This window comes from Poecile atricapillus, chromosome 8, assembly GCF_030490865.1.
Source record: "Poecile atricapillus isolate bPoeAtr1 chromosome 8, bPoeAtr1.hap1, whole genome shotgun sequence".
NCBI lineage: Eukaryota > Metazoa > Chordata > Aves > Passeriformes > Paridae > Poecile > Poecile atricapillus.
The window spans coordinates 17566013-17578552 of record NC_081256.1 but is presented as its reverse complement, the minus strand read 5'-3'; the positions used below and the strand labels follow the sequence as shown (position 1 = coordinate 17578552).

Sequence of the window (12540 nt, the reverse complement as noted above, 5' to 3'; positions counted from 1 at the left end):
GCAGTTGATGTTGGGAAGCGAGTGGTGTCAGGGTCACAGTGCTAGCTCCCTTGGAATCCTAGGGTCAGATCTGGCTTCCTCTGCCACCTCTGAGACCATGTCACTGCCTGAGTGTGCTGGCTCTGCCTCCCCATAGCACCTGGCCCATTCAGTGCTGTGTGTGCCCCATCTGCTCGTGTTCATCATAGTCTAGGACCATGCGGGACCTTCCTGTGCAGAGCCGAAGGCACCAGAGCATGGCAGGTGTGTCTGGCTGGTGCCCTACGAGGTTGTGAGGCTGTTTGCCTGAATTTCTTGTTTTCTGCAGCTGGAATTCAGTTTGCATGACATAGGTATGTGGATTCCTTAACATTAGGACGCTTTCCTGTGCCTGTTTTAGCAATGGATGTCAAACAATGAAGGTCAAGTGTCCAAGCTGAATTCCAGTAGTGTGAGTCTGTAAATTTGCAGGACTTGCTCCCTTTGTTGCTAGGGCAGTCCGGCTCTCTGTAGAAAAGCTTGGGGCAGGGGAACACTCTTTGCTCAGCCTGTGATTCCCTTGCATCACAGGCTGTGATTCCTTTGGCCTCAGTGTGCAGTTTGTGCCTGGCTGGGATCGTGTGGGCTCTCTACAGATTTGTGTTAGTCAACCTACTTGGGGTACAGGAGCAGGAACCCTGAGCTGTGCCTCCCCATGCCAGGCACTGGGGCAGGGGAAGCTACAGGCTTTTGTTTGGGGGTGGTGTGGTCACTGCAGACCATTCCTAGAGCTCTCCAGAGGTACAAAACAGCAGACCTATTGGAATAAAGGTTGTGGCTTTGGTCACTCTTCTGTCCTGACCTGTAATACTTTCCCCTCACATGCCTTCTTCCCTTTTCTGGGAGCCTTATCAGCCATGAAGCAGTTTTCTGCCTGCTTCTGTCTGCGCTGTACAACTGAAAGTGTCCTGACACAGGAGTCTTGTACTGTTGAGATGGATTCCCTGTTAGGGTTTAACCTGCTGGAGTGAAAGAAAGATGAGTGGTGAAGGTACCACTGCCTGGTACCTGAGCTTCAGGGCAGCCCAGGGCTCTTGGGGAGCTGATGGAGGGGTGTAGGGAGCAGGACTGCAGTGTCCTGCTCCTTATCTTGAACCCCTCCCTCCTCAGGAGATGAGTCTGTGACCTCTGCAGAGGTCATGGCTGCTGGCCCTTTCTCTGCAGGGATGCTGATGTGTCTGGGCAGTGCTGGGCACAGGCTGCCAGCCCTGGCTGTGCAGTCTCTGACAAGCTGTCAGTGTGGCAAATGTCTGATCTTACAGGTTACAGTCAAGTAGAGAAAAGGGCTCTGCATCCCATTGCTAATCCCTTCCAGCATCTGTACTGTGTGTAGAGAGCTACTAAACCTTGCTAACCCTGCAGTCCTGCTCTCCAGGCTCCTGTGTGTGTTCTGTTTCAGGCCATGTTACTGCTAGGACTTGGTGTGTGACCTATACCAGCAGCCACTCCCCCCAAACTTCAGGCTGGCTGTCCACAGCATCCCACCATACCTTTCCCTTGTAATTCTGACAGCTGACTGATTAGACTGACACCCCTCCTTGCTGCTCAGTACCACTGGTAGAAGTTGATGCTGTAGTTCACTTGCTTTTGAACAGCTTGATGAGTTTTACCTTGAAGCTTTGGTTTGAAATGAGTGTATCCCCCTGCCCTGTCCCATCTGTTCCACCTTGTCTGTTTGTGATTCAGATGCAGACATCAAGAGGAACCCAGACTCCAGCAGGAAGTCCTTTCTCTCCTCAGACTCCATGTACGTCTTGAACCTCAGGGTGACACATATTGGTACCATGTTCTCTTTCCTACCCAGCTCTGCTCTTCCATGTGCATCAGCTTCTGTTTTGCAGTGGAGTAGATATGTGTCCCCCCCTCCCTCCCTGGGGACCCCTTTGCTTCATGTAGTGAAGTACAAAGCTGTGTCCATGGTTGGCAGCTGCTTGGGTGGGTTCATAGTGGGAGGGCAGTTGTTTCTGACTTATACAGGCACTGGCTATCACTTTGCAGCTTCCCTTGCAAACAGGTACAGGTTTTGCCAAGTGGGTTAAGTTTTGCTTGCTCTTCTGAACTGTTGTTCTGGTGCCATTAGCCAGCTTTGCTTGGGGACAGCTGCAAAGACAGAAATCAGTCATGTGTATTAATTTTAAGCCTGTGTAGCAGTGCAGAATTAAGGTATCAGAGCTGAAGGGAGGATCTTTGACTTGAGCTGGGACTACCACGGGGCTGCAATAACGGCACAGCTGTGACATCCAGTAGTAACCATTCCTTTGCTGTCTAGATCCCACTCCTTCCTCAATTCAAACTCGGCAGAGGCAGTGGCCATGGGCTTGCTGAAGCAGTTTGAGGGCATGCAACTCCCAGCTGCCTCTGAACTGGAGTGGCTGGTCCCTGAGCATGACGCCCCACAGAAGGTAAGGCTGTGAGTTCCTGTCACTGATTGCATTTGATCTTCCCTGAACCCTTGGCTTCAGGGCACTGGTGAGGGGGCTTTGCTTATCCCAGTGCTCCCTGTGTGGAGCTTGAGGAGGGGGTTTGTCTGGGCTTTGGAGATGGATGCAGCCAAGCAGGGCTGTGCCACTGCAGCCTCCTACACTGGTGTCTGGATCCCTGGGGACACTGCTGTAGCCCTTCTTCAGCCACAGTTCAGCTGGAGGAGTGTCCTGGTGCCTGGCAGTTTTCCAGAGGGCTGCAGTTACAGGATTCTGGCAGTCCAGCCAGGTGCACTGCCTTTGCAGTACAAGATAAGGATCTGACACTCTTGCCTGCCTCTCCCAGCTCCTGCCCATCCCTGACTCTCTGCCTATCTCTCCCGACGATGGAGAGCACGCCGACATCTACAAGTTGAGGATTCGGGTGCGTGGAAACCTGGAGTGGGCCCCGCCGCGACCGCAGATCATCTTCAATGTTCACCCAGCCCTAGCGTAAGGACCCGTGTGGCTGGGGGCTCTCAGGGGACCTGCCCTTTCCATCGCTTTTCCATCAACACCAAGGTTGATTATCCTCTGGTTGCTGGGGTTTCCCTGCTCTGAGCCTGGTAAATCCACAGTGGTCACCACTGTTAGGTGGTGAGAAGGAGCCAGGGCCTAGGGTTAGTGCCTTTGGTGTGACCCAGGACACTGCAGGGCTTTTTCCCTTGGATGTGTTGTCCACATAAGCCTCCCAGGCCTGTGCTGGTACCCATCTTGTGGTGCCAGGTGCTATCAGGGCTGGGTCATGCATGTTGTCTTCTGTCTCTGGGCAGGAGGAAGGTGGCTGTGGCCAAACAGAATTACCGGTGTGCAGGCTGTGGCATACGGACTGATCCTGGTGAGTGCTGGGAGCCTGACCTATAGCTGGAGTGTGGTTGGGAAGAACCTGCACACAAATGGGAAGATGCTGAGTGAGTGGGTGGTGGTAGAGCTCAGTACAAGGTCCCTGGAGCAGTGCTACATTGCCTTTGTCAGCTCTGTGGTGCACACACATTGATGTGCACCATCCACAGAGGAGCCTCCTCTTCTAGGAGGTCACAGAGCTGGTGGAGGCAAAGAGCCACCAGCCTGTCCTTTAGAGGGCATTGCAGATGTTGACTCTTGTAAGGTCAAGTCTTCTGTTGGGTCCTCAAACTCCCAGCAGGTTCTGCAGCTGCAGAGCTCTTCCCTGAATATGTAGGTAGATGTGGCTGCATGAGACTGGACTATTGGTCCCAAAGGCTTTTGCGGTCAGAGGGTGCTTTCAGACCCCAGTGTTGAGCACTCTGGGCTGGCAGAGATGCCAGCAAGGCAGAGTTCCTTGCTTGTTGGAAATGCTGAGCAGTGTTGGGAGTGCAGCAGAGGTCATGCCTAGGCTGACCCTGCCTGTCTGCCTGCGTTTGGCCAGATTACATCAAGAGGCTGCGGTACTGTGAATACCTGGGCAAGTATTTCTGCCAGTGCTGCCATGAGAACGCCCAGACCGTCATCCCCAGCCGCATCCTGCGCAAGTGGGACTTCAGCAGGTACTATGTGAGCAACTTCTCCAAAGACCTGCTGAGCAAGATCTGGAGTGATCCACTCTTCAACGTGCAAGCTATCAATCCTGCCCTGTACCAGAAAGTGAAAGCTCTCAACCAAGTGCGGGTAAGACCCTTTCCATGCCTTCCCGAGTGGAGTTTGGGTGAGGTGGATGGCTGACAACTGTAAACCCTATTTCAGGGAAGCTGGGGAGAAGAAGATATTTCAGTTTTGGAAGCTTAAAACCTCATCACTGTGTCTTTCCATTTGCCTCTTCTGATTTCTTCAGTGGCACAGGAATGTCAAAAGGAATTTTTGGCTGGTATCCAGCTGGGCTTCAGTTTATCTCCTGGAGCACATGATGATGGCTGTGCTCGCCTTGCCCTGTGTGATGTAAACACTTTGGAAACAGGAGAGCAGCAGCTGAGCAGCAGTTATTTCAGCAGCACAGGGAAGGGGGAAGACCTGTTGGCTGAGGACCATGCTCTGTTTATTGATTCTTTGTCCCCTCTTCCTCTGCAGCTGCTGCGAATCCAGCTTTTCCACATGAAGAACATGTTCAAGACATGCCGGCTAGCTAAAGAGTGAGTTCTGGGCTGTTTTGCTGTCCTGGTTCTGTCCCCTGGCAGTTTGCACTGGGAATCCGTGCAGCTTCTGCATTGAGTTCTGGAGAGAAGAAGGGCTGGAAGGGGAGGGAGAGAAAGCATAAGGAGTGAAGCAGGGGGTCCTAGTGGAGTCACTTTGCTCTGAGCTCTGGTTTCTCTGTCCTTGCAGCCTCCTAGACTCCTTTGACACAGTGCCTGGCCACTTGACAGAGGATTTGCACCTCTACTCGCTGAGTGACTTCAGTGCCATCAAAAAAGGGGACCTGATGCCTCGCCTGACAGAGCTCCTGAAGGCAGGCAGCCTGCACATTGACAAGTGCATGGTAAGGTCTCCTCTCCTGCCTCCCGCATCGCTCTGGACCCTTGGGAGCAGGCTTTGCTGCAAAGATAAGTGATGGGGAGGCTTTAATGTGCCAGGGCAGCCACCAAATTAACTGATTCAATGCTAACTGTTTCTGCCTGCTTCACAGAGCTCCTACCCAGCACAGATAGGATATTTGCTACCCCATTTTAGCTCTCCCCCAGCCCTGACACATGTTGATTCAGCCTTCCTGTGCTCTGTGCTGGGGAAGGGCTGTCCCACATGGTTAGAGCAGGGCACTGTGGCTTGCTGTCCTCTACCTTCTGTCCTGCTTGCCATGGAGGTGAACATTTAGCTGCTTTTTTCTCATCTTTTCTCCTTCCAGTTGTGCCAAGCCAAAGGCTTCATCTGTGAGTTCTGCCAGAATGAGGATGACATCATCTTCCCCTTTGAGCTCAACAAGTGCAAGACATGTGAAGGTGAGATACTGGGGAAAAACAGGGGCAGACCCTGGGGCCACCAAGGTCTGCTTCCAGTTTGCGTGGCATTTGTGTTAGCAAGAGGTACAGGGCCGTAGCCAGCCAGACCAGAGTGCCCCTGTGCATGGCCTGTGTCTCCACCATGTTAGCATAGCAGCAGATGATCATTGTTACAGTGTTTGCTGGCCTGGTAAAGCATGTAGGCCCCTCCTGACCACACTGTGTGCTGCCTGCCCTGGCAGCTGTGGGCAGTCACTGCAGTGAGTGGGTGTCTGGGAGCCTTGTCCCTCCTACTGTGGTTACAGGACAGGCTGCAGCCTGCACACAGCTCCCCTGCCCCTGCTTGGATGGCTGGAGCTGACCTTGCAGAGCAGAGAGAGCCTGAAGGCTTTATCTCTGCGCTCTTCCAGCCTAATAAGAAATCCCTAGGCCCTTTCAGGAGACATCCTCAATAATGCCCACTGTTAATGACTGAGTAGAGCTTGGGACCAGACTCTGAACCGGCATAAAATGGCTCCTGACAACATGCAAACCTTGGTTTGGCAGGTGCAATGCCAGAGAAAACTTAAGGCAAAGTCACTGTTTCCTTTGAGTATCAGGAAAGCTTGGGGAGGGACCTTGTGCAGAGCAGAAATCCTCTGTCCTGTGCTTCCAAAGCTTCATGTGCTGGTGCAGGGACCTGGGTTATGGAGTGTCAGGCGGTCTATCAGCCTGTACCAGCACTCAGCCATGCTCTCCCTCACAGAGTGCAAAGCATGCTACCACAAATCCTGCTTCAAATCCACCCGCTGTCCCCGGTGCGAGCGTCTTCAAGCCCGGAGAGAGCTGATGGCCAAGCCAAGCCTGGAGTCCTACATCTCGGACTACGAAGATGAGCTGGAGCAGCCGGAGGCAGTGGCAGCCACATGAACATGGTGCAGCCAAGGAGCAGATCATGAGTTTATTTATGTGCATGGCCCTCATCACCAGAGACTGAGCCACGCAGATTGGGGATGAGGAGGACTGTTGGGAGGCCTGGAGCACTGTCTTGAAGGGATCTCTTTTTCCCTCATGCAGTAGTGCTGGGCTGGGAAAGGAGCATATTCCACCATGTGGATCTGCTCCAGGTACCACTCCCACTTCCTGATGCCTTTGCTTGGGGGGAGGCAGCTGCTCCTGCCTTCACTGCAGGCAGAACAGGGACCTTTCCCAAGCAGTTGTTCCTGCTGGACCTGGCAGGGTTGTGCTGTCCATCCCTGTGCCCTGCTCTGAGCTGAGCAGGATCCCCTGAAGGGTCAGCACGCTCTGGTCACCTCTGCTCCTTGGAGGAGAGAATCAGATCTCAGTCCTCTGATCCTCCATTCTGCTGCTGGGGGTTGTGTGCATGGAGGGAGGGTGGGGTTTGGGGTATATTTAACAGCTCCCTTTCTCAAATGTGCTGTGGGACACTGCTGGAGGGCAGTTACTGTCACTCCAGGATCAGAGCAGAGGAGGTAGCAATGATGAAAATGCCAGATTTCCCTGTGCTACAGAGGGACATTGCTCCTGGAGCAGCTGCACAAGTGGATGTGCTGATGGACTTTTGGCAGGCAGATGCTCATGGCTCCATGGAAATCTGCCTCCATGGGATGTGAGGCTTCTGACCCTACTTCCTTCTCATGCTGCCAATGTATCCTACCAGGGAGATAATGTCCTTTAAGGATGACATGGGACCTCACTCTGGTGGCACCAGGACCTGCCTTGTGTGGAGCTGCCTCTGCCTGAGACCTGTCAGGATGCAGGTGAAGGCTCATCCCTCCAGCTGCATCCCTAAGCCTCTGTCTCAGTTTGTTTTAGGTTTTGGGGTTTTTTTTAATCTGCTGGACTTGGTTTTATTTTTTTAATGTGGTTGTTTGTGTTTTTAACTGTGTGTTCCCCCGAAGGAGGTGCTGCTTGAAATGCCTTCTTAGCGGGCATGTGATCTGCTTGGGACTCAGCAGTATAAAATCTCCAGGGCTGTCCTGCTTCTGGTTCCTCACCCCTGGATGGAGCTGGTCCCCTTTCCCAACAGGATCTCCTGCTTGCCTTGGGGGAGGAAGGGTCCCTGAGCCGGGCAAAGCCTTGAAGCTTCCCAGCTGTGTTGTGGTGGGATGGTCAGACAGACTGCTTGCAATGGGGATACCTGGAGGGGAGGGGTTTGGCACTGGGGTGCTGCCAAGGACTGGTTCCTCACTGATGCAGAGCCACAAGTGACAGCTCTGCAGGGTCAGGGTCAGAGCCAGTGGGACAAGATGAGCTCTATGCCCAGTTAAGGAGGTGCCTCTGCATCGTGGGGGGATGCTTTGGCCATGGCATGTCCAGCACCACCTCAGCACAGGTGGGATGTGGAGTGTTAGGAAGGATGGAATGGCCTCTGTATGTGCAAGGAGGGTGTTGAGGGACCAGAGCAGGAGGCAGGAGGCCTCAAGGGCCAGGACTCTTTCAGCACATGCCCTGATTTCCAGGCTGGGATGTGACCCCTCATGGGCTCTTCCTGTGGGGACAGCAGGGTTGGAAAGAGGGGAGGAGGCTGGGACCAGGAGAGGTGGCTGCAGGGCTGGATCAGGGAGGGTGGCTGCAGGCCACAGCATTTCTGCCCTGCCTGCAGCATCCTGACCAAGTCCTGGAAGCAAGGTTCACTTCTCCACTTGCTCCCCTGGGGTTTGTGCTGCCTTGTGTCTTGCTTCTGCTTTTCCCCAGCAGAGCAGCTGCTCTTCTGACTCTGACAGCCCTGCTGCTGCCAGATGTTGGTCTGCCTTGGTCTTCCCTGTCCCCAAGCTGAGCCCTTCTGCTGCTGCTCAGACCTGGGGCCCCCTTCCCTGGATTTGACTGGCAGCACACCTCCATCCACCCTATTTTGTTTGAAGCACTTTAATGTCATGGGACAGCAGCTGAGAGGCTGCCCAGGTCCCTTTCTAGAAGCACTGAGTACTTTTTGAGAAGAGGGAAGGAATTCTGGCTTAGTTATGGTTTCCACCCTCCCGCCATGGACAGTGTGTGGAAGCAGTAGGACTCACAAACCTGGCACAGGTCTCCAGGGCAAGATTGTGCCCAGCACTGACACTGCTGCCCAGCACTGACCGCTACAACTAACACTGGAACTGGCCAAGACAGGGAGCCCCTTGGGATGGAGAGCTGGGGGCTGCTCTGGCTGTCAACTGGAGTCCTCACAATGGGATTATTATTGCACAGTAATTAAAATGCCGTCCTTAAATAAACTCAGTTAATAGGGAGTCTGGTTGTGTTGTGACATTGTTTCAGGTGGGGTAATGGCATGTACTGCACTGTGATGGGGCAGGCAGGTGTGCTGCTGCTGGCAAGGAGCGAGGGCAGGGACATCTTGTGCAGCTGGTGATGCAGTCACTGGGAGGGAGTTATTGTTGATACCCCTTGACTAATTCATCTGGTCTGTGGCCTGGTACAACTGCCCCCTGGACTCAGAGCCACAGGTACAAGCTACTGAGTGAGGGGCTCTCTAATGCCTGTCCCCTTCCAGAGCCTGCCTTTGCTCCTGGCAGAAGGGCCCAGAGGCCTGGCCCTGGCTGCCCTGTCCCCATTCCATGCCACCCAGCTCTTCCTTCACAGCAGTGTTGTGCATCTCCCCATAAACACCATCAACACAGGGGTTAGAAACTGTAAACTTTAACACAACTGTAGAAAGATGTGTCTGACAGCCCAGCACTGTCTCCACAGAGAGCCTCTTCCCGGGGGCTTTTCCCTAGAAACAACGTGCTCAGTCCAAATGTCAGCTGTGGTTACCAGCAGCAATAGTGACCTGGGCTACTCCTGAGGACAGTGGTTGTAAAGAAGGTCTGTCAGGAACAGGCATGCCGAGGATGGGCTCTCCCAGCTGCCAGCAAACCTGTGGCAGCAGAAGGGCTCCAGCAGCTATCCCAGCTCAAGCAGCGGATGATGGCAAAGACCTGCAAAACACTGCAGCGTGCTGCTGCTACAGGGAGCCCTTCAACATCCCAGGGCACTCCCTGCAAGCTGGCAACTTGGCAAAGGCACATCTGCCCCAGCACAGAGGGTCACTGGGAGTGTGTGGGGGCATAGCGACGCTCAAACTGGTCGACGTCAAACTTGCGCTTGCAGCCGGCGTAGTTCATGTAGCGAATCTTCCCAAAGATGGGCCGCTCCGCCCAGCCCTGGTCGTGAATGCCGCAGATGGACCACAGGCAGCCTGCCAGGCACAGGGATAGAGGTGTCAGCTCTCCCCCTTGCTTGAGGCACCCAGAGAGCAAGTGGGATGTGGGTGCAAAGCAGAATGGGCTGGAGTTGCCTTCAGAGAGCCCCCACTGAAGCCTTGGCCATCACAGCTAAGGCCTCCCACCCCGTGTCCCCATCCTGCAGCTTGCCTACATATCCATTGGGGTCCCTCCCGTCCAGCTCGTAGCGGTCGTTGAGGTAGATGGCAAACTGCAGGGCCTCCTCAGGGGAGTGTGTCCACTCCAGGATCTTCTTGGCCCAGTACATCCGCAGGAAGCCGTGCATCTTGCCCTCCTGGACCATTTGCAGCTGTGGGGATAGAGACAGCCATAAGGGTCAGCCCATGGCAAATCACCTCTGCACCTCGGAAAAAAGTTCAGCATTTTGTGGGGAAGATGTAGGGCAGTACCTGGGCAGCGTTCCAGAGTGGGTCATGTGTGGTCCCCTGCTCCAGCTCCTGCAGACTGTACAGATAAGGCCTCTTGTCTTTGGCGTGGAGCTTCAGGGTGGTTTGTGCCCAGTCATAGGCACCTGTGAGCAAGAGATGAGGAGCAGCACTGAGCAACCTGTTCTGAGAACGGGGCTACTGAGGGCACTCATCAGCTTCTGTCCTACCTCCAGAAGAGACCAAATGGTGGGACATTAGTGTCCCCACAGCCCTTCTCCCAGCAGAACTGGGATTGCCAAGTTGGAGTGACCAGTTGGGTACCCAGCATGGCCCATGTGACCCAGGATGTTACCCTGCACACTGTCGTAGTTCTCGTTGTAGTAGCAGAAGTTTTCAGCCAGCTCCCGCCGCACCACAGCCTCCTCCACAAATGCATCCACTGAGTCCTTGTAATTGCGCCGGTGCTTCTGCACCTCCAGGATGGCTCTTTGGGTAGAAACCTGGCCTGAGGACATGGGGAAGGAGCAGGTCAGGATGCTGGTCCCAGCCACAATGCTCAGTCCTGATGCAGAGTGGGAAGCCTGGGATACTCACCAAAGTGAAGCCATGGGGACAGGTTGCTGAGAGCCGCCTTGTTGGGATCATTCCTGTGGGTGCTGAAGGATTTCAGCCGCTCTGCAATGAAGGACTTCAGCACAGCCATCCCTGCAGCTGTGCCAGGGGTTGCCCACTCCACCTCCTTCACGGAGTGGTCTACCTGCAAGCTGGAATAACAGGCCTCCCAAGCGATGGGCTGGGTGGCGACCAAGTGGTGAGTGCATCTGCAGAATCTTTTCAGCAAGCCCTGACTGTTATGTCCCCAACCAGCCAAGTCCCCAGTCCATGCCAGCCTCCTCCTCTTAACTAGGCCTCTGCACAGCAGAGATGTGGGAATTGAAAGAATGAGGTGGGAACCTCCCTTTTCCCAGGGCATCCTCATCTCCACACCATCTGTGTGTGACCTCAGGCAGGTCACTGTCCTCATTCCCTGCCAACCCCTCCCAGGATCACAAAGGACCTATGAAACTCTCTGAGACCTGGCCGTGAATGGGTTTGGAGTGTCTCCCACTGGTACCTCTGCTGGGCAGGAGGGCGGATGTGGGTGACGAACAACAGGGGGAAACTCAGTGAGGAACTCGGGGAGCTGAGCGTGGATCTTGCCCCGGATGGTCCTGGCACTGTACTCCTGCTTGGGGGAGGCGACCCAGCAGGGCACGATGTTGTGGGCATCAACCTGGGAAGCAAAGCCGTGGAGAAGGATGTGAGAAGCAAACAATCCTGTCAATATGACACACCTGCTTTCTGCTCAACTCCAGTGCACAAGACACAGGAGACAAGTCTGTCCCACATCTCAGCAGTCAGTTTTCTATTCCCAGAGTGCTGGCACCCACCTGTGCAAATGGCACATCCTCTGGCAACCGTTCCCTGACGTCCTCTACCCACTGCCGGGGGAGGCGGAGGGGACTGAAGTCTGTCACCAGCCCACCCACGCCATGCTCTGCTACAAACGCGGGCAACACATCCTTGGCATAACCCAGCAGCAAATGGAAGGAGATGTTCAGTTCTGCACACTCCTGCAGCGACAGAGAAATGGCTGTGGGACAGTTCATGGCTCTGCAAACCCCCCCCAACCACCATCTGCTGAAGGGAGGGATCTGCCTCCCGCCTTCCCCAGGATCCCCGTCCCACCTAGCGTGGGCATCCCCTGGTTGTACCTCTGCTACCTCCTGCAGGCCCCTCAGCATGAACCTGTAGTGGCGGATGGTGGCCTCCAGAAATCTGGGCACCAAGCAGAAGCAGACGTGCAGAGGCAGCTCCTGTTTGAGGGCCAGGCGCTGGGCGTAAAGGAAAGCCCAGTTATCTGGGAGGGAAGTAAACAGGGCAGCGTCAGGAGGGTGCTCCACTGACAGGATGGGAATGGGGTTTCACAGGGGGTTTCCCCTCAACCCCTCCCTGTAGAGAGTGGGACCAGCACCAAAGTTACCGAAGGAGGGGACCAGCGCTTTTACCACCCATGAGAGCCCCTTCCACCAGCTGGTACCTTGCACTCGCTGATCCCGGCACATCCAGTAAAGGATGCACCGAGCATCATCCTTCAGGTCCGAGCCCTGCGAGACAAGACGAACGCGCTTTTTGTTGTACTTGAACTCTCGAACGGACGGGGCCGCCCTCCGACGGGCCTCCTGTATCGCCTCCTCTTCCTCCGTCCTCCTCCGAGACACGCACGACGCCTCGGTGACCTCGGCCTTTCGCTTCCCCTGTCCCCGCCGCATCCTCAGCACCGCCCGGAGCAGCGTGGCTGCGAGAGGAAAACGGGCCGCACTCAGCCCCCGAGCTTCCTCGCGAATCCCGGGCCGCGGTCCGCCCCCGGAGCCCGGGGGATGCTGGTCCCCTGCCCAGCCTGCTCCTCGGGAACCGGGGAATAAGGATGATCCGCTCCGCTCCTGGTCCCGATACCTGGGATCCGGATCCCTACCTGGCAGCCACGCGGCCCCCGAGTGTTACACAAGCCGAGGGCGGGTGCGAAGGGCGTGCCCATGGGTGT

The 12540-nt window shown here is 55.1% G+C and overlaps 2 protein-coding genes across 7 annotated transcripts in view; one reads left to right on the top strand and one right to left on the bottom strand.

Annotated features, from left to right (window-relative positions):
* Window positions 1-7047, top strand: part of RUBCN (rubicon autophagy regulator) — a 28820-nt gene extending 21773 nt beyond the window's left edge. For all 6 annotated transcript variants that reach the window (XM_058843465.1, XM_058843464.1, XM_058843461.1 and 3 more), the window contains 9 exons: window positions 1705-1765; window positions 2288-2420; window positions 2785-2930; window positions 3251-3315; window positions 3865-4103; window positions 4500-4561; window positions 4752-4905; window positions 5269-5362; window positions 6108-7047. In XM_058843465.1, coding sequence (XP_058699448.1) covers window positions 1705-1765; window positions 2288-2420; window positions 2785-2930; window positions 3251-3315; window positions 3865-4103; window positions 4500-4561; window positions 4752-4905; window positions 5269-5362; window positions 6108-6271 — 1118 coding nt within the window. In that variant the 3' untranslated portion in view covers window positions 6272-7047. The remainder of the gene's footprint in view (window positions 1-1704; window positions 1766-2287; window positions 2421-2784; window positions 2931-3250; window positions 3316-3864; window positions 4104-4499; window positions 4562-4751; window positions 4906-5268; window positions 5363-6107) is intronic.
* Window positions 7048-7721: 674 nt separating this feature from the next.
* On the bottom strand, window positions 7722-12453 carry LOC131581362 (deoxyribodipyrimidine photo-lyase-like). The gene is made up of 9 exons (XM_058843511.1): window positions 12037-12453; window positions 11711-11856; window positions 11387-11569; window positions 11071-11229; window positions 10551-10749; window positions 10309-10461; window positions 9978-10099; window positions 9718-9877; window positions 7722-9542 (listed from the first exon to the last, which is right to left on the bottom strand). The coding sequence occupies exons 1-9, from the start codon at window positions 12266-12268 to the stop codon at window positions 9391-9393; spliced, it is 1506 nt and encodes a 501-aa protein (XP_058699494.1). The 5' UTR covers window positions 12269-12453; the 3' UTR covers window positions 7722-9390.
* Window positions 12454-12540: the final 87 nt, after the last annotated feature.